The sequence below is a fragment of the Cervus canadensis genome, chromosome 26 (genome assembly GCF_019320065.1).
Source record: "Cervus canadensis isolate Bull #8, Minnesota chromosome 26, ASM1932006v1, whole genome shotgun sequence".
Taxonomy (NCBI): Eukaryota; Metazoa; Chordata; class Mammalia; order Artiodactyla; family Cervidae; genus Cervus; species Cervus canadensis.
Window position 1 is genome coordinate 26,851,320 of NC_057411.1, and position 20,930 is coordinate 26,872,249.

The 20,930-nt window shown below is 43.9% G+C and overlaps 1 protein-coding gene across 1 annotated transcript in view; it reads left to right on the top strand.

The window, feature by feature from the left end:
- The window catches only part of PARM1 (prostate androgen-regulated mucin-like protein 1), a 123,534-nt gene that overhangs the window by 68,828 nt on the left and 33,776 nt on the right, over nucleotides 1–20,930 (top strand). Inside the window, exon 2 of the mRNA XM_043447817.1 lies at nucleotides 9,250–9,945. Coding sequence (XP_043303752.1) covers nucleotides 9,250–9,945 — 696 coding nt within the window. The remainder of the gene's footprint in view (nucleotides 1–9,249; nucleotides 9,946–20,930) is intronic.

The window sequence follows — 20,930 nt, forward strand, 5'->3', positions numbered from 1 at the left end:
ATGGACAGGGAGGCCTGGTGTGCTGCGGTTCACAGGGTCGAAAAGAGTCGGACACGACTGAGCAACTGAACTGAACTGAACTGAAGCAACATTAAGACCTAGCTTATATGTTAAAGTATACATATTGTTTTAAGATTCTTTTGTACTGTTTCTCACTCAAATACTTGCTAAAGTTTAGTCCATTCAGTGCCAGGATTGTGAGGCCCGCCTGTGTTTGGGCCAGCTAATTGACAGGCCAGTGTTTCAAAAGCTGGTGACTCTGGTCTATATCGTGCACAAAAAGAAGACATCCCTGCTATTTCCAAAGTGAAAACAAGCATGCAAAAATTATGTTTAGAGAGCCATCCAAAATTTCCTCGGAGCTGGTAGTTTTTATGGAGATTAAAGACAAATCGAAAGGAAGATGCATTTCTGCTATCAAGGCCCAACAGATAAGCCAGAGAACATTTTCATTTTTCAACAGGTAGAAAATCCAGGGTTTTACTGAATATTTATAGAGCACTTTCTCTGCCGGGAACATGAACAGCATGCTGTGATCACTGTTATTAGGGTTCCCAGTCTGGTGGGAGACAAGAATGGGGAGAAACAACTCAGTATAATGTGTGCTATGATTAGCCACACAGAGGAGAAGGGCTCATTCAAGTTGGGGAATCTTCATAGAGGAGGTAAAGCTCTAGAGTTCTCAGGACTGGAGAAGAGAGAGGGAAGCCAGGCTGGGAAGAAGTACAGACTCAAAGGCTGGGAGGAGGAAGACAGCCGATATTTCAGAAATGCACACTGATTCAGACTGCTAGAATCACAAGGCTCACCAAGGGTGGGGTTGGGAGACCATCAAAGGTGTTGTGTGATGTGCCGAGGAGTTCACAGTTTATCCTGAAGCCATTAGAGAGCCTACAGCAGGATGAAAGAGGAAGAAAAAGGGTCACGTGGTCATGTAATTTGTTTTAAAGCTCTCTCTAGTGACCCACACTAGAGAATGTATTAGGGGAGATAAAGGAAAACTGGTGTTTATTTGCCTTTACAAACATGGGGCCCAGGCTTCAAAGACATCCTTGCATTTCCCAGTTCGATACAGTGAGATGGTTATAGGATCAGCCTGGAGCCAGACAGTTTCAGGTTCAAGCTCCAGCTGTGCCATATTCTAGCTGCATGACCTTAGGGCAGATACTTAACTTTTCTGATCTTCTGTTTTGTCATCTGTGAAACCAAGATAACAATGGATATTAGGCTTGAATGGGATGATGCATGTGAAATGGTCAGCACAGTGCCCTTCATGGTATCCTCAGCTCATTCTATCATTCATTTATATGTTTATAGTTGACCTGCTATTATGGATCAGATAATGAGGATATGTGAGGAGCAAATCTACTACAGCCCCTGCTCCATGTGAATCTTAGATTCTAAAGGGAGTCACGCATTAAACAAAGCTTCCCGTAAGCAAGCATGTAGTTACGTGACAGTTTCAGTGCTGTGACGTTAAAACACAAGATGCTCTGAGCACGTAAGGGCTTGAAGCTGGAGATGGGGGCGTGGAGGTTGGATTTAGCAGGAGAATCAGCAAAGGCTCTTAAGCTAGAGCTGGCAGGATGAACAGGAGAATCTCAGGCAGGCATGAGAGGGAGAGCTGTTTAGGCAGAAGGAATCGAGTACAGTGAAAAGTCTGATGTGTTTTCGGGTCTGGTGGGGAGCAAGGCTGAAGGGGCAGACTGTGCTTGGATCCCAAAGAGCCTTCGAGATCTCAGTGGGGTCTTGGAGATTTCTCTTCTGTGCAGGCTTCCTTTCCTCCCCTCAGCCCTGCAAGGGGAGTGACATGGTCCAGTTGGTCTTGCCTGTCAGCAGTTCCTCAGCAAGCAGAACTTCAGCAGGGCTGGGACCTCTGCCAGGCAGGCCTGGCACGGTCCCCCGAGACCGCGGGCAGAGGCACCCCTCGGGCTGACTTGGCAGCACAGGAGAGGGCTTGACTGTGTTTTGATCAAATTTCACCGAATTTGCCAAAGCTTTGTCACATGTTTTCTCGGGTACTTACTTAACAAGCCAAGGGCAGGAGAGGACATGTTATGGGGGGATGGGGGGTAGAGAACAGGTGAGCAACACAGGTAATCAGGCCACCTGGGACTTTGGCACTGGCCCAGTTTGCCGCTCACAAGACCCAGGAAGAGGCGCAGTTCAGGGCACTCCTTGTCCACCGGCCGCCAATGCTGCCGCCCTATGTTCTTGACACCCAGGCGGGCAGGAGGCAAGAGCGCATGCGCAGAATGCAGACGCTCTACCCTGGAGCATCTTGTAATTCCCCTCCGTACCGGGAGACTTGCCTACGTGTCCCAGCCATCAGCCGCCAACCTCTCCTCCTTAGCAACGCCAGAAATCCCAGCTCAAGTCAGACATGGTTTTTTTTTGTTTTGTTTGTTTTCACACATTAAAGGACAATATACAATGGAAACATAATCTATCCAACAAGAGTCTGCTTTTCTTCTGAGCAACAATCTGTCAGCTAATCTTCTTCTTCTTTTTTTTAAAATTTATTTATTTATTTAAATTGGAGTATAATTGCTTTACAATATTGTATTAGTTTCTGTTGTACAACAAACTGAATCAGCTATACATATACACATATCCCCTCCTTTTGAGCCTTCCTCCCACCCCATCCCCTATCCCACCCCTCCAGGCCATCACAGGGCACCGAACTGAGTTCCCTGTGCTATACCGTGGTCTGTCATGCAGAGTGAAGTGAGTCAGAAAGAGAACAACAAATACCGTATATTAACACAGATGTATGGAGTCTAGGAAAATGATATTGATGAACCTATTTGCAGGACAAGACTAGAGACTCAGACATAGAGAACTGATTTGTGGGCACAGAGGGGGAAGAAGAGAGTGGGACAAATTGAGAGAATAGCACTCTTGGCTGTTCTTGCAACATAAAACTTTTAACCTGACCAAACTTCAGGAAGGACTTCCATTTATACATTTACAAGGAAGCATTTCAGATTAAGTCATACTTCTAGCCATCATACCCCTGGATCTCTCGCTGCTGCTGCTGCTAAGTCGTTTCAGTAGTGTCTGACTCTGTGCGACCCCGTAGACGGCAGCCCACCAGGCTCCTCCATCCCTGGGATTCTCCAGGCAGGAACACTGGAGTGGGTTGCCATTTCCTTCCCCAGTGCATGCGTGCATGCTAAGGCACTTCAGTGGTGTCTGACTCTGTGTGACCCCATGGACAGCAGCCTACCAGGCTCCTCTGTCCACCGGCGTTTCCAGGCAAGAATACTGGAATGGGTTGCCATTTCCTTCTCCTCTCTCACTTGAGCCAAGTATAAGAGATTTCCTTCCTTGAGTCACTCCATTTCAGGCATTGAGCGTGTTACTTCCTAGTCAGGGACATCATGTGTGGCAAAGTCACCTCTAATTTAGAGAATAATGGATTCAGTGTCTTCATTCTATTTACTCTGCCATTTTCTCAAGGAAACATTGGAACTGATTCTTTTCTTCAGAGGAAAGTGGCTCTACTTTGGGTGGGAAAATGTATGGAGCACTGCATTATTTGGGGGGGATGTTTTTTTTCTTTCTTTTTTTTTTCATTTTAATGACTTCTTTTGAAGTATAGTTGATTTATAATATCCTGGTAGTTTCAAATATACAGTTAAGTGATTCAGTTATACATATATCTATTCTTTTTCAGATTCTTTTCCCATATAGATTATTATAAAATATTGAGTATAGATCCCTGTGCTGTATAATAGGCCCTTGTTGGCACGTTATTTTCACTTCTTGGCTTATTTTAGCATGGGCTCCTCCTTGCTTACTCTGTACTGAGAGTTGCTAAAGTATGTTCTACAGGCCTCTTTGAGGTCTTTCCGAGGCTAGGCACAGTGTGGTGGTGGGGAATTCTAATTCTGAGCCTGTCTCTACATGATTTTCTTCAGGCAACACTGCCCAACATCTCCTCTTAGATGTGTGAGGTCAATTACATCACTTCCTATCCCTGTGTCTGTTCTCTCATTCATCCAATGAGGGGTCGTAATCATGTGTCACCTAGACCTTCTCTATAGCGCTAAAAATAGTTTTGAAATCCTGGGATACTCCTTAGCTGTTTGACTTAATCAATTTGATATTCCTATGAAAACAAAAGTCCTACATATGAGAAAGCAGACATGTTGTTTTCTTAGACTGTCTTAGTGATTCTCAGTGTTGAAGCCAATGTGATAGCATTTGAAGTTGGAGCTTTGGGGAAGTAATTAGGATTAGACGAGGATGGAGCCCTCATCATGGGATTAGTGTCCTTATAAGAAAAGACACCAGAGAGCTTTCTCCACACCTCCCAGCAGATACCGAGGAAGGGCCATGTGAAGACACAGCTAGAAGGTTGCCACTTACAAGCTCAGATGCACGCTCTTGCCAGAACCTGAATTGGCCCACACCTTAACCGGACCTCTCAACCTCCAAACTGTGAGAAGTAAATTGCTATTGTTAAAAGCCACTTAGTGGGAGCGGCGGCCGCTTCCACGCGGCTCCTCCCCGCGTCCCGGCGGTGAGGGTCCGTCCACGCACCAAGCCGTCTGTGTCCACGTGGTAATAAACGCTTACTGTCCAAAAAAAAAAAAAGCCACTTAGTCTATGATATTTTGTTCTGGCAGCCGGAGCCAACTAGGACAGCAAACATTCTCTAGGGTAGTCATGGCACCCGAGCTTCGGATATCTTCAACCTGAAAGAAGACCCACCCTCATGTACTCAGAGTAATATGGAATGTACCATCAAATTAGGCAAATCAGAGGCTGTGATGCCTTGTTCACGTGAAGATGACCAGTGTTGGCCCGCACTTTCTATGCATTGTTGTTTGTTAGGGGTAAGAATCATCTGAACTAGACCATAAAATACTTTAAGTGCTAAGTAGGTAGTCATGGGAAATGAACAACCACTTCATTCCTCTTTGGAAGCAGGAAGGGCAGGAGGTATGAAAATATATTAGTCAGGGTTAAACAAGAAAATGGGTGTCTCCAGCCACCAAACTTATTCCTGGAACATGTCGTTTTCAGCACTGTAATGACTTCCATAGTACAGCTTTTAGTTCCCCTGGAAATGACAGTGCAGGTATATCATCATATACTTTAATGGCATCTAGTGTGTTCTCATCCTTTCAGAACCAACTCAAATGTCATCTCTTCTGTGACTTTTCTAAATGTCATTTGAAAATGACTTTGTATATTTTTGCATTCCACGGTCCCCATACAGAATCTATTCATCTTTTCTTGGGTCTCCCATTGCAACTTGCTTTTACTTCCATAATGTGTTGATCATATCATATTACACAGAGTTGGGTGTCCTTTCTGTCCTACTAAATAAGGAATTCTCTGAGGGCGAGGTCAGGGACATAGAAACTACTCAATAAAAGCTTGAATGATTGAATGAAGTTGTGCTCCTTCGTATATAATAGATGACATTGCTCATTTGTCTCAGATTTCCAAGACTGACCTAGTTGCCAGACAAAATCTCTGTCTACTTCCATCTGCACATCTATTATATGATACTAAACAGTAGTTAAATGTTGTACCTTCTTTTTGACCTCAGAATCTTTAATGAGTCACGGGAGCTACAAGGATGCAGAGCCAGTAAGTTTTAAGGTCATATAAGAAAATTCAGTGTTTTCATAATATTTGTCCCAACTATTGCTTTGTCCCTGTTTCAAAGACCTCATGACCTGCATTCATCCTGAAATTGTTGAGACTTCACAGCTGCCAAGAGTCCACCACAGTAACGTGGACTAATTTGGGAGGTCTGTATCCCTGTTTACTAAAAGAGTAACTCTCCTGTAGTTTATGGTCTTCCCCAACTCCTTTTAAATAAAATAAAACCAATTACTTTGACAACAACCAAAGTGTTCAATTCTCTTAAATATTGAGAAAACTGTGTTTTCTGGTTAGATTCTGTAGCACAACTTTCCATCAGTACTGAGCCCGTCACACAGCTGAACGCCTACATCCCTCTGCATCCCTCTTTTCTTCCTTCCTCTGTGCTAACATCTAGCCCATGTTTTTTTTCTTTATGAATCTTGATCATGTTTGGCTGTTACCTAATACTACCCCCAAGGAAGTCACCTCAGAGTTTGGAGAATTAAATAGTTGCAGGCCTAATAAGACATTATGCTTCCCAGGTGGTGTAGGGGTGAAGAACCCGCCTGCCAATGCAGGAGACGTAAGACATGAGGGTTCAATCCCTGGGTGAGGAAAATCCCCTGGAGGGGTCATGGTAACCCACTCCAGTATTCTTGCCTGGAAAATTCCATGGATGGAAGAGCCTGGCAGGCTACAGCCCATGGAGTCACAGAGGGTCAGACACAACTGAGTGAGCATGCTCGCACTAACAAGACACTAGGCATCCATGTATTCATGGTAGAAGGACAGAGACTGACAATTTCAGCAAGGTTCCTACCTTCAGATAATAGCAGGTAGGCAGTTAGACCTGGGCAGCCATGGTGGATGTGGCCATACCCACTGGTGTATAGAGAGGAGTAGGGAAATGTTGGGGTATTTTTTTAAAATAAAGTTCTTAAGTTCGTTCATTTTTACACTCTCCTTCTTTATCCCCTTACTTTTTTTCCCCTCCCTTCCTCCCTTATTTCTTTCCTTTCCCACAAGTACTTATTGAGCAGTTACAGTGACCTAGGCACTCTCTAGGCCTAGAGGAAATAACAGTGCGTAAGACCAGATCCCTGCACCATCGTGGAGCTTACCTTCTGGGAGAAGAGAGCTATAATAGGCAGATAAATAATATGTAGTTTCAGGGAGAAACTATTTTATTTATTAATTCTTTGCAACCCCATGGACTATACAATCCATGGTATTTTCCAGGCCAGAATACTGGAGTCGGAAACCTTCCCCTTCTCCAGGGGATCTTCCCAACCCAAGGATCAAACCCAGGTCTCCTGCATTTGCAGGCAGATTCTTTATAAGCTGAACCCCAAGGGAAGCCCATTTTATTTTATTAACTTTATGAAAAACAAAAAAGAAAAAGCAAAAGATGTGGTGGTTCCTCAAAAAAATTAAACATAGAAACTTGTATGTGTGGTGATTTAGTCACTAACTCATGTCTAACTCTTGCAATCCCATGGACTATAACACGCCAGACTCCTCTATCCATAGGAGTTGCCAGGCAAGAATATTGGAGTGAGTTGCCATTTCCTTCTCCAGAGGATCTTCCTGACCCAGGGATTGAATCTGTGTCTCCTGCTTGACAGGTGAATTCTTTACCACTGACCTAATAGATCAAAATGGAATGACTAATTCCATTTGGGGGCATAGACCCCAAACAATTGAAATCATGGTCCCAAACAGATATTTGTACACTCATATTCAGAGCAGCACTATTCACAATAACCAAAAGGTGGAAGCAGCCCAAGTGGCCATCACTGGATGAATGAATAAACAAAATATGGTGTCTACAATGGGATATTATTTAGCCTTCAGAAGGAAGGAAATTCTGGCATGTGCTGTAACATGGGTGAACTTTGATGATATTTTGCTAGTAAGTGATATAAGTCAGAAACAAAAGGGCAAGTATTGTATGATTCTATTTATATGAGGTACCTAAAGCAGTTAAATTCAAGAGATATAAAGTAGAATAGGGACTGGGGAGAGGGGAAAATAGAGAGTTATTTTTTCATGGGTACAGTTTGGGAAGATGAAAAAGTTCTGGAGATGGATGATGGTGATTGTTGAACAATAATGAAAATGTACTTGGGGCCAATGAACTATACACTTCAAAAATGCTTAAAACATTAAATGTATATGTTAACACTAAAAAAATTTTTTAAACCTTGGAAAAAATAAGCAAGGGGCTTAAATAGGAATGACTTTGGCTAGGACTGTCTGGGAAGATTCGTCTAAGGAGGAGGTTAACATTTGAATAGAGATTAACTAGAATGATGAGAACATGGAATGATGACATAAGGAAATAGGTTTGAATTTTCTTCTAAGCATAACCTTGGGAGGGTTGTGATAAGTTTAAATCAGTTTGATTTATCACTTTATATTACACTGGCTGCTATGTGAAAAGTAGGCTGAAAGGAGGAAATCTGGGAGCTCGCAGACCTATTAAGAGATGGTGGCAGTTGTCTAGACAAGTGACTGGTGGCTAAGGTGATGTTGAGATGATAAGGGAGGTGGTGAGGAGTGACTGGATTCAGATCTGTTTTCAAGGTACGGTCATCATGATTTGCTGATGGTTGGATGGAGGAGGGGCAGTGAGGGAAAGAGATGCATTAAGGATAATATCTGGATTTTTAACTGAGTAACTAATCAAAAGGCCTTGCCATCCACTGAGATGGAAATGACTAGGGGAAAAGCTTGTTGGGAAATGGTCAGGGGTGTGGCGGGGCAATCAAGAGATGTGCTACATAAAAAGTGAAATCATAAACTCGGTGTCTAGCATAGTACAAGTACATAGAAGCCATTTATTAAATACTTGAGTGAATGAATGAAACTGAATGGGATAAATGGAGGTAGGGAGGACAGAAGAAAGGAAACTAATTCCAAAATTTTACAAAATATGAAAAAATTGGCAAAACAACATGAAGGTAAAGACCCCAAGCTCAAATTTGGGAGAACCAGGTCCTAGTCTCAGAAAATATTTCCAAACTTCAGATTCTTTCCTCTTCTCAGCTTTTAATTGGGGACCTCCCCCTTTCTTCTTTCACAGGAAATGTGCTCACACCTTTGTTCGCCCAAGTGGGCAAGCCCATAACCCTTGCATCCCTGGGCCAGGTTGCAGAGCTCAGAACCCTGAAGCAGGGAGCAACCAATCAGTGAGCACCCATGGCAAGGAAGAGCCAATCAGTGAGCTCCACCAGCTTTGCACTTCCCCAAACCCATCACATAAGCTGGGCATCCCCGCAGGCCTTGTGGAACAGCCCCTTTAACAGTCCAGACAAATTCTCATAAAGTCACTTCCGCAGAGTGTCTCAGAATTTAAGGGCATGGCTTTAAGCAAGCAGAGACAAGGCTAGTTCACGCCATGTATTGGCTGAACTTGTGCATACTGACCCACTAATTGCTCCTGCTGAGCTTTCAGGCTGGTTCCTACTGATGGTCACCAAGGGAGGAGAGAGCAATTAGTGGGATGAAAATATTTTTAAAGTCACCTTCACAATTACAGAGGCACAGTGTAAAATGAGAAAGACCTGTGAAAATACTGTAACACAGCCTTGCCATGCACTTTTTCACACATTAACCACTTTTGTCCTGGCTCTTCTGCAGGGCTGAGGCTACTGAGCGTGTCTGCATCCATCCTCTCCACTGACTCTCTTCTGCCAGAGACCACCCCACCGACAGCCATCTGGACCAGCTCTCCGCAAAGCCCTCCTGCCTCCCCTTCCAGTGGCCCACCCAACAGCTCAGTCCTCCCAGATTCAACACTGGTCCCCACATCTCCACCCACAAAGAACATCTCCACAGAGCCCAGAGAAGAGCAGTCCACCAGCCCCACCTCCAACTGGGAGGGCACAGACCCTTCCCCAACAAGCGGTGGGGTCCACTTAACACCCACGCCCGAGGAACACAGCTCAGGCACTCCGGAGGCCGGCGTGCCCACTACGGGATCGCACCTGCCCGCTGAGTCTCCCACACTCACCTCCCCTCAAGTGCCAGCCTCATCACCCTCACCCCCATCAACCTCTCCACCTGAGGTTCCATCTGCCTCCGTCAGCACCAGCCACAGCTCTGCTGAGACCAGCGCCGAGCCCACAGGAGCCCCAACCACACCAGAGTCCCACACGGAAGGGCACAGCTCTACCCACACACCTACTTCACATGCCTCGGCCGAGTCAGTGCCCACGGAGGCCACGCCCCAAGCAACTGTGCCCCCCAAAGTGACCTGTATACTGATAGACATGGAGACCACCACCACCTCCCCTGGAGTGATCATGCAAGAAGTGGAGCATGCGCTAAGTTCAGGTGAGTCTCTGGCTAGAACACGTGTCCTTGACCACACTGAGATGCTAAGAATGCTATTCAGTTAACCAGACACAATGGACTGAATTTGAATTTTGGAGTGCAACACCTGAGCTGAAGTATAATTCGCAAGAATTTCCACAAGTGCAGACTTCACTCTCAGTCCTTTAATAATTTCCCCATGATAGTTCATTAACTCTGGCCAATCTGTATGGTTTGTCTTCACATATGTCACAGGGAATGTAAATGAATGAGGCTGGGTAAGCGAAGGATTAAAGCTTACTGACTTTGGATGGAGCTTCCTAGGTTTCAATTCCAGCTCCTGACCTTGAGCAAGTCACATCATCTCTTTGTGCCTTGTTTTTCCTCATCTGTAAAAATTGAGATAAAGAAGACTCGATCGTACATGGTTCTTGTGGAGATTAAATGAAATGACATATATAAGTGCTTAGAATAGTTCCTGGCAGGGAGTAAGTACTCAGGAAATGTCAGTTGTTATGATTGTGCTTGATGTTTTAATGCCCTGTTTACCTCATGAAAACAGTCGAAGAAAGTAGAGCGCAAGTGGAGAGAATGCTTGTTATTTCAAGTCACTGATATATTTCATGAGAAAGTAAATTCTATGAAACATCACATTTGTTTTTATTCTTCCAGCCACTCAAAAAGTTGGTATTAGTTTTATCTTGATTTTGCAATGTTGGAAATTACAACAAAGATTTAGGGTCTTTTCTGAGGTCACATGCATCTGATATTGAGGTGAAATCTGTACCCTTTGGGGTATTGGGCAGGAAAAGGCCTTAGTGGGAACATTTAGCTTCTTGATTAAGAAACAGTGAGTTAAGAACAGCCAGAAGGTGAAAGAGAAAAATGAAGCTTTAGCTCCTTGCCTTGGTAATCCTGCCAGGGGCATAGACTCAGAGGGGAATATTTGTGACTGAGCCACACCGGACCAGCTAGGGTCAAAGAAGTGGTTGTGACTGAGGAGAAATTAACATTTTCGAACAAGCAATGAACAACCACTGTGAATGGAAATCGTGGTAAACAGTGGAGGTAGGGAGAAACAGAACTAAGATTGACAAGACATACCTTCTCATAGAAGAGCTCATAGTTTACTAAGGGAAAAAGTCCAAAAGAATTGCAAATTCTTATTTCAAAGGTCCAGCATATATCAGTGAGAGTCCCAACCAGAGCCAGAGATATTAATATAATCAAACTGGGATAAAGGAATGAATTACAGAGTTACAGCGGGGGCATAAGAAAACCACAGGGGAGCGTAATTACAGAGCTGTCATAAGTCAGGCTTTGGAGGAGAGAAGGGTAAACCAGAAGCCAGAAGGTGAGTCCTGTAGAATAGACCATCTTGGGAGGGGCGGTGACTCAGGCAAGTGACAAAGCTAATTCAAGGTTAACTTCTGGAAGTGAAGGGGATCAATGCTCTGCCCTCTCTCTGCCCTTGCCCTCTGATATACAGCCAGATGCCTAGGACGAGAAGCCCACTGTGGTCCATATGATCAGCCTCCTGGAGGGCGGGTCAGAGAGCAAAGTGGAGAAAGGTGGAGAGTGGATCTGGAAAGGCGAAAGGAGGAACTCACAGTTCAAAAATCGCTTCCTCTGTCCCCATTATCATCCTATTTGTACCTGCGGCTAGCACCTGGCACATTGCATTTAGATGTGTCCTTTCAAGAATTCGTCTGCCAATGCAGGAGACATAAGAGATGTGGGTTCAATCCCTGGGTCGGGAAGATCCCCTGGAGAAGGAAATGGCAACCCACTCCAGGATTCTTGCCTGGAGAATCCCATGGACAGAGGAAGCTGGCAGGCTACAGTCCATGGGGTCACAAAGAGCCGAACTGAAGTGACTTAACATGCACACACGGTTCTGTCTTTGCTTTCTGCCACATCCCCACTTTCTGTCTCATGCTTTCCATGCTTTCAGCTGCCATGAACATCTCAAGCCTGGACTCGGTACCTGGACCAGAGTGGGTATTGACTCAGTCCCTAACAAAGGTGATATCCAAGGACAGGCTTGCCACCTGTGGTCCTGTCTCTTCTCTTTCCTAATTCAGACCTCATCACCTCCAGCATGACATTGTTTCTTCAGTTTTCTAACTAGTCTCCCGTTCTCCACTCTCCACTCTCTCCTGTTCTGCCCTCTTCAGGGTACCATGGATGTGATGGACCAATATTCTGAGCACCTACTCTGAGCTTGGCATGCAAGAATCTCCCTAATCTGACACAACCTGCTACTTTATTCAAGTCCCCCTTATTTAGAGGGAAGATTATCTAAGACAGACCTGTTCTACTCTTCTGGCTTGTATTTTAGACCATGTATCTTGGTTTCCTCAACTCACAGCCAACAAGGCTAAGAGACAAAAAATCAGTGACAGAGCTGGGTCATGCACCAGAAAGTTCTAGTTTTAGGGAATGTGGCCCCCAGGAGGAACTGCAGAGTGAGTGAATGAAGGAATGATTGAATGACTGGAGGAGAACGTGTGGCAGGTGAGAGGAAAATCCCTGAGCATGGCCAGTATACATTTCCTAGACCCAAGGGGATTTATCCCTTATGACCTATTAAATCAAAGAATATTTATTTTGCATCCACCAGGACCCTATGCTTGATGCAAAGAAGTACTAGTAAGGAGAAGACCTGTCCTCTGAGATTTTATAGTTTTGTAGTTGTTCAGTCACCAAGCCATGTCTAACTCTTTATGACTCCATGGACTGCAGCACACCAGGCTTCCCTGTCCTTCGCTGTTTCCCAGAGTTTGCTCAGACTCATGTCCACTGAGTCGATAATGCCATCCAACCATCTCATCTTCTGTTGCCCCCTTCTCCTCCTGCCCTCATTCTTTACCAGCACCAGGATCTTTTCCATTGAATCAACTCTTTGCATCAGGTGGCCAAAGTATTGGAGCTTCAGCTTCAGCATCAGTCCTTCCACTGAATATTCAGGGTTGATTTCCTTTAGGATTGATGGTTTTATAGCTTAAGTTAAAAGAAAGAATACAAGTAACACTTAACACCACTTCTTTGTTTCTTTTTTTTTAATATAATGCCATTTATTTAGAGCACCTTTCATTTGAAGCGTGGTTAATTACCCATATTTTATTTACCCCAGTGCAGGAAGCACAATGAGGCTAAGTGACTGCATTTCAGACTCTTTTGCTGACTATGAGGGCTACTCCATTTCTTCTAAGGGATCCTTGCCCACAGTAATAGATGTAAATGTTCATCTGACTTAAATTCTCCCATTCCCATTCATTTTAGTTCACTGATTCCTAAAATGTCGATGTTCACTCTTGCTGTCTCCTGTTTGACCACTTCCAGTTTACCTTGATTCATGGACCTAACATTCCAGGTTCCTATGCAATATTGCTCTTTACAGCATCAGACTTTACTTTCACCACCAGACACATCCTCAGCTGGGCATCATTTCTGCTTTGGCTTAGCCTCTTCTTTCCTTCTGGAGCTTTTTTTCCACTCTTCTCCTTATTGGACACCTACTGACCTGGGGGTCTCATCTTCCAGTGTCATATCTTTTTGCTTTTTCATACTGTTTCATACTGTTCATGAGCTGTAGGAGAGGAAGGGGATTGGGACCCAAGGAGAAAACAGGGCATGGTAGATTGAGGTGCTTGTGTGCTGCACCCATCTGGGTTCCACAGTTACAAGCACAGAACTTGCTCTTGTCGAGGTCTCCAGTCCCCTCCACATTGTCACCTCTGGGGGTTAATTCTCAGTCCTGGTATAATCCAACCTAGCACTGGACATGGATGGTCGCTGCCCTTTCTGAAGCGCTGTTTCCACTTGACCTCCGAGACGCCTCTCTCTTGGTTTGTCACCGACCTGGCCAACCACTCCTTCCCAATGCCTGTGGCCTTACTTCACCCCCTCACCTTTCTACACTGGATCACCCCAGGGCCAACACTGTCTTCCTTTCCCCCTAGCTTCTCCACACTCCTTCTCTCCCCACACTCCCCACACTATGACCTCATCCTGCCTCCTGACTGAAATGCCATCCACATGCTGATAACCCAGAGTTGTGAAATTCTATCCCTGTTTTGTTTCATTGAATTAAAGAAATGTCAACACCCAGCTGTCGATGAACTCCTGGTCTCCACTTGGGAGGCTCTTGGGTGGCTCAGATGTCATGTGGATCAGGTGAACTGCTGATTTTCTCACCCCTCTGTCCACTCGTCTCTCAGAAACCATGGGCTAATCCTAGACTCTTTTCTCACATATGCTGCATCCGATCTCTCAGAATTTCCCCTCATCCCGTTGTCCTCTCTCACGTGTGGGACTTGAACACCCTGTAACTGATCTCACTACTCACCACATCTTCACCAGACAGATGCTTTTCAAGACCCAGGACAGATCCTGTCCTCCTTGGCTTAACACTCTGTTTGCTTGTATTTATTTACTTTTAACTTTTTAATTTTATATTGGAGTATGGTCAGCGAACAGTGCTGTGATAGTTTCAGGTGCCTAGCAGAGTGACTGAGCCACATATATACTTGTATCCATTCTCCTCCAAACTCCGTCCCACCTAGGCTGTCACGTGACATCGAGCAGAGTTCCCTGTGCTATACAACAGGTGCTTCCTGCTTACAGCAGTGTGTATAGGTGCTTCCTGCTTATAGCAGTGTGTACATGCCCGTCCCAAACTGCCTAACTATCCCTTCCCCCTACCCTTCCCGGTTGGTAACCATAAACCATTCTCTAACCCTGTGAGTCTGTTTCTTTTTTGTAAATACATTCATTTGTATCATATATTTTTAGAATCTGCATATAAGGGAAGTCATTCAATATTTTTCCATCTGTGTCTGACTTAACTTCACTCGGTGTGACAATTTCTAGGTTCATCCATATTGATGCAAATGGCATTATTTCATTCTTTGGGCTTCTCTGGTGGCTTAGATGGTAAAGAATCTACCTGCAGTGCAGAAGACCTGGGTTCGATCCCTGGGTTGGGAAGATCCCCTGGAGAAGGGAATGGCAACCCACTCCAGTATTCTTGCCTGAAGAATTCCATGGACACAGGAGCCTGGCAGGCTGTCCATGGGGTCACAAAGAGTCAGACATGACTGAGCAACTAACACACACACACACACACACACAAAATTCCGTAGTACAGATGTAACATATCTTCTTTATCCATTCCTCTGTCAATGGACATTTAGGTTGTTTCATGCCTTCGCTATTGTAAACAGTGATGCAATGTACGTTGTGGTGCATGTATCCTTTCAGACCATGTTTTCTGCAGATATATGATCAAGAGTGGGACTGCAGGGTCATATGGTAGCTCTATATTTAGCTTTTTAAGGAAGCCTCATACTGTTCTCCATAGTGGCTGTACCAACTTACATTCCATGTTGGTGGGGATGCTTGCACTTTTAAATCAGAGTAAAACCCAAAGTCTGTATCACGTCTGCAATGCTCACAATGCTCTGAACCTGCCATCTCTGCCCTCACCTGCTTCCACTTCCATCAGCAAGCACACTGGCAATCTTATCACTTCTTGAACAAACCGCAGACACTATTGCCCCAGGGCCTTTGCACTTACATTTTCCTGTCAAGTCATTAAAGCCTCCCTCCTTTTCATTAGGAAGGACTTTGTTTAGCTGTCATCTGCTCAAGAGGCAGATACCTCTTGATACCTCATACCCCTGTCTGAAATAGTAATCGCATCAACATGGGTCCCTTTACCCTTTGCTACTTGCCTTTTGATCACTTACCACTTTCTGACATTGTCTCATTTGTTTGGTGAGTAGGTGTCTGTTTTCTGCCACTAGACTGTCAGCTCATGAAAACAAGGATGTTGTTCACAAAGAGGAACACCCCCAACCCCTGTAAGTTACACTCCTCAACCCAGTTTCCCTCCTCAACCCCTGAAACAGAGCCTGACATGTGATAGACCCACAGTAACATTTGCTTAATAAATGAATGAGTCAGTCAGCCAGTACCAGAGAAGCAATTTAATCTCTCTGAGCCTTGGTCTTCTCATCAATGAAACGGAATAAACATAGTCTCCAAGTGATGAGGTTATTTAAAAGTTTAGTTGAGACAAGAAATATACAGCATAGTGGCTGTTGAGCAATGGCTCAGTTGATGCCTGTGCTTGTTATTTTACCATTATTTACCACTATCAACATTATGATTATTGTTATTATTCTGCTGTTGTGATTACTATTGTCATTGTTACTGTCTTTATCATAATGAAGAATGATATTATCTTCAACAAAGTCTTATTGAACTTTCACTGGGAATCAGGCCTCTGGCTAAGCAGTGGGAATTTGGTGGTGAATAAAACAGTCACCCCCCTTGTGGAGTTTACAGTGTTGCATGGACACAGCACAGCAAGTAGCCTAAGTCTGGTGGATCCTAGGATGTGTGGAGGAGGACACTGCAGAAGAAGAGGAAGGAAGATTTTAGAACCGCTGTAGCAGGATGAGACAATTACTTGAGGAGCCACTGATGGTCACCAAAGGCTTTGGATCAGGGGAAGAAAATGTTGAGCATTATACTTCAAGAGTATTCAACTGGTAGGAGTACATATATGTAAATTGCAGGGAGTTCAGGACTGGAAACTTGTAGACCAGTTTACACCTGGCTTCTGGTTTGCCATTGACACTGACAGACCATATCGCTTACTACTGTGACTTTAAGAGCTCTTCACTATAAAGTGAATACAAGAGAGACAGTCTTTCAGGGGTTGTGTGTGTGTATGTGTGTGGTTTTTTTTCTTTTCTTTTTTTTTGGCTTACCACACCATAAAAATTGTTCATTAAAATCATCCTAAGCAGAGGAAATGAGATTCACATTCATATGAAATTTACTGAGAATTTACATGTTCCAAAAATGGGCTAGTGATTCACACAGATTATCTTCAGAACATTCAGAGCCTTCTTATCTTCAGAACATTCCAGTGAAGTGAGCTGGATGGTATCTGTTCTTTTTTTTCCCCAAGTTTTATTTGTTTATTTATTGGCTGTGGTTGGTCTTTGTTGTTGCACACAGGCTTTTTCTAGTTGGAGCAAGTGGGGGCTGCTCTCTAGTTGCGGACTGAGGGCTTCTCATTGCAGTGGCTGCTCTTTTTGGAAAGCACAGGCTCTAGAGTACCGATTCAGTAGTTGTGGAGCATAGGCTTTGTTGCATGTGGGGTCTTCCCAGACCAGGGATTGCATTACAAAGAGGATTCTTAACTACTGGACCACCAGGGAAGCCCGGTATCTGTTCTACAGGTGATTAGTTGGCCCAGAGAGGTTAAGTGACTTAAGCTTTGACTTGAGTGACTTGGCCAGGATTCAAATTAATTCTTCTGAGGGACCCTAAGTCTTCCTTCCCCCATACCCATCGTACTTGAATTCATAGAAATGAAAAGATTGTAAGGATCCATGGCCTCCAGACCTGGTGTGGAAATGAGCCACATGAGATGTCAAATGCCCCGTGCTGCCAGCTGGGCCTGAGGGGCAGGAGATGGGAGGAGAAGCTCATGGCAGCTGCAGCCATCCCAAAGCGTCTGTGCAGAGGGAACAAGTTTTCAGTTTTGTCTTTCAGTTTTTGTTTGGCTTTTGAAGGAAAAGAGAGCCGTGGTACGTTACGTGTGGGTCATCTTGTGTTATTAAATCAGAGCTCTTCAAGGGTGAAGACTGGGACTCTTACATGTTTGTGATGCCCTGAACTAGATTGAGTGGTGCCATGCAAAAGCTTGAGGGGCAAACTGATGTCGCACACCAAATTACACTCAAATCGTCCCCAATTCCTGCAGATGCAAAATTTCAAATTATAGTCCCTGTGCTTGCTGCAGACCGGATATTCTCTTTTGTCTGTAAGATCCAGGTGGCCACTGGTCTTAGTCTGTCCTATGCTTTCCATTACAAAGAGAAGGACTCCTAAATGTGAAAATGGGTGAAGGCCTTTGAACTTTAAATTGCTAGTCTGACTCCGTATCTATTCATTACGAACTGTGCTAATAAATACCCTGAAAGAAAGGACACCAGGCAGGCACAGACATCTAATCCTCTCTGCATCAATACCTACGCAGGACTTTCAGCTGTCAAAACACCTCCTTATTCCAGGCTAACTCTTAGGATGAAAACAGATTTCAAAAATGAGTTAATTCCTAGGAAAGGGGGAAGAATTGTTTTTAAAGTATACATAGAAAGATTCTAGGGGTAAAAAAAAGGAACTTATAGTAAGTTAATGACCAGTATATTTAGATGATATATTCAAAATATATAAGGGAGGAATGATGATTTAACAAACAAATATAAAATAACGTTAAACATTTATTGATCAGATTCTTTCAGATTGCTCAGAATGCATCAGGGAGCAATAATCCTAAGAAAGTATTGTATCTACCTTAGGCTCGATTTTACAAATATTAAATCCTGGTACATGCCCAGGCCTGGTGAATGGCACCAACATCTTTCACTTCAATCCTCCATCACCGAATCCTGTTGGTTTGAACTCTTAATAGGTCCCAAATTCATCCACTTCTCACTCTGGTTCTCATCTCAAAGCTCCCATAACCCCCCTGTGATAGCCCCTGACTGGTCCGTTCATGTCCTCTCCTGCACCAATCTACCATCTTGCTGGTTCTCCACACAGAAGCCAGAATGATAATTAAACACAAATCTGATCAAAACACGTATAAGCTCACTATCACCAACATCCCAGCCCCTCTGGGGCATCCACTGCTCTTAGGATGAAATCTACAAGCCCCCCAGAGCCCCAGCAGGGGCAGGGCTCTGCCCACCAAGCCCGCCTCATCTCAACGCCTACCCCTCCATCTCTCCATCTCCCATGCCAGCTCTCTCCTGGTTTTATGTACCTGTGACTCTCCCTCTTGTCACAGGGCCTTTCTTAGCCTGGATGCCTCTACCTGGAACCTTCCCACAACATGTCATCACTTCACCCAGTGAATTCCAATTCACTCCTCAGGTCTAGGCTCAAACATCTCCTGTTCCGGAAGTCTCTGCTGGGGCCCCCAGTCCAGCTCTGAACTGTCACAAATTCAGTTGTTACAAACTTACAATTCAGTTCTTTGCAATTTACAATTCAGTTCTTTGCTTATACATTTACTTGTGTGGCCCTTTGTTCACAGCTTACACTGCTTTTTCAGGTACATGGTGGAATGGGTGTTGTCTGTTTGGGCTCATAAATATATCCCCAGCACCTAATAGTGTCTGGCTCAGTGCAGATGTGCAATAAATGTTTGATGAATGAGTAAATGAATGACTTTTAGTGACTAAATACCAAGACAATAAAGATGTATATTCACTTCACCTCATAAATTCTAAACTTTGAATTGAAAATGAAGAGAAATTAAACATTTTTACATTATCTTAATCTGTTTTGTCTACTATGAAAAAATACCATAAACTGAGTGATTTAACTACAAATATTTATTTCTCACAGTTCTAGAGCATGGGAAGTTCAAGACCAAAGCACCAGCATTCCTAGTTCAGAGCTGAGGACTTACCGCTATGTTATCCCACGGCAAAAGGGCTGAGGGCGCTCTCTGAGGTCTGTTTCATAAGGACACTAATCCCTTTCATGAGGGCTCCACCCTCATGATATACAGACCTCCCAAAAGCCTCGCCTCTTAATACCATCACATTGCAGGTTAGGACTGTAACATGTAAGTTTGGGGGGTACATATAAATGTTGGGATCCTGAAGACCTGTGCACACCCCTCTAATACACCATCATCGCTGTTGTTGTTCAGTCACCAAGTCACGTTCAACTCTGTGGCCCCATGAGCTGTACCCCACCAAGCTCCTCTGTCCTCCGCTATCTCCCAGAGTTTGCTCAAATTCACCAGTGAGTCGGTGATGGTATCTAACCATTTCATCTTATGCTGTCCCCTTCTCTTTTTTCCTTCAATCTTTCCCAGCATCAGGGTCTTTTCCAATGAGTTGGCTCTTCACATCAGGTGGCCAAAGTATTGAAGCTTCAGCTTCAACATCAGTCCTTCCAAGGAATATTCAGTGTCGATTTCCTTTAGGATTGACTGGTTTGATCTTCCTGAAGTCCAAGGACTCTCGAGAGTCTTCTCAACACACAGTTGAAAAGCATCAGTTCTTCAGTGCTCAGCCTTCTTTTTGGTCTAACTCCTACATCTGTACATAACTACTGGAAAAACCACAGCTTTGACTGTATGGACCTTTGTTGGCAAAGTGATGTCTCTGCTTTTTAATACATTGTCTAGGTTTGTCATATATTTTCTTGGTCTCCAAAATCACTGTGGAAGGTGACTGCAGCCATGAAATTAAAAGACACTTGCTCCTTGGAAGGAAAGCTATTACCATCATTATAGATGTGTAAAGGGCTGTCTGCCTCCATAATGGGGTCCTACTCATCCCGTTCCTACCATGCTGCTCTTTTCCCATCATGCTCCCTCCTGTCTTTGGTCCCCGTGGATTGCAAGGCTAACAAGAATATGAATTGGTTTAAGCCCTCAGTCACATTTTTTTCTTTTGTACCCAATTCTTTACACTTTAGCTAAACCTCTAAGCTTGCTTGGAGTTCCCATAAGGAACTCCAACTGTCAGATAATATTTTAGATTTTAAAATATTCTGAATTCTACTACTTTTATTTCTCCTTTGGTTTACTTTTAATTTTTTATTTTCATTTTTTAACCCCCAAAACATTTTGTATTGGGGTACAATCAATTAACAATGTAGTAGGACTTTTAGGTGAACAGCAAGGGGACTCAGTCATACATATACATGTATCCATTCTCCTCCCAACCCCCCTCTGATCCAGGCTACCACATAACATTGAGCAGAGTTCCATGGTCTATACAATAGGTCTTTGTTGGTTATCCATTTTAAATATAGCAATGTGTACTTGACCTTCCCAAAGTCCCTAACTAGCCCTTCCCCCACAGCATCGTTTGTTTACTTTTACTACCTAAATCTTAATCTGACTTTAAAATATTTACAAAACATCCTTTGAAAAATCTATGGCAAGGTAATAAAAT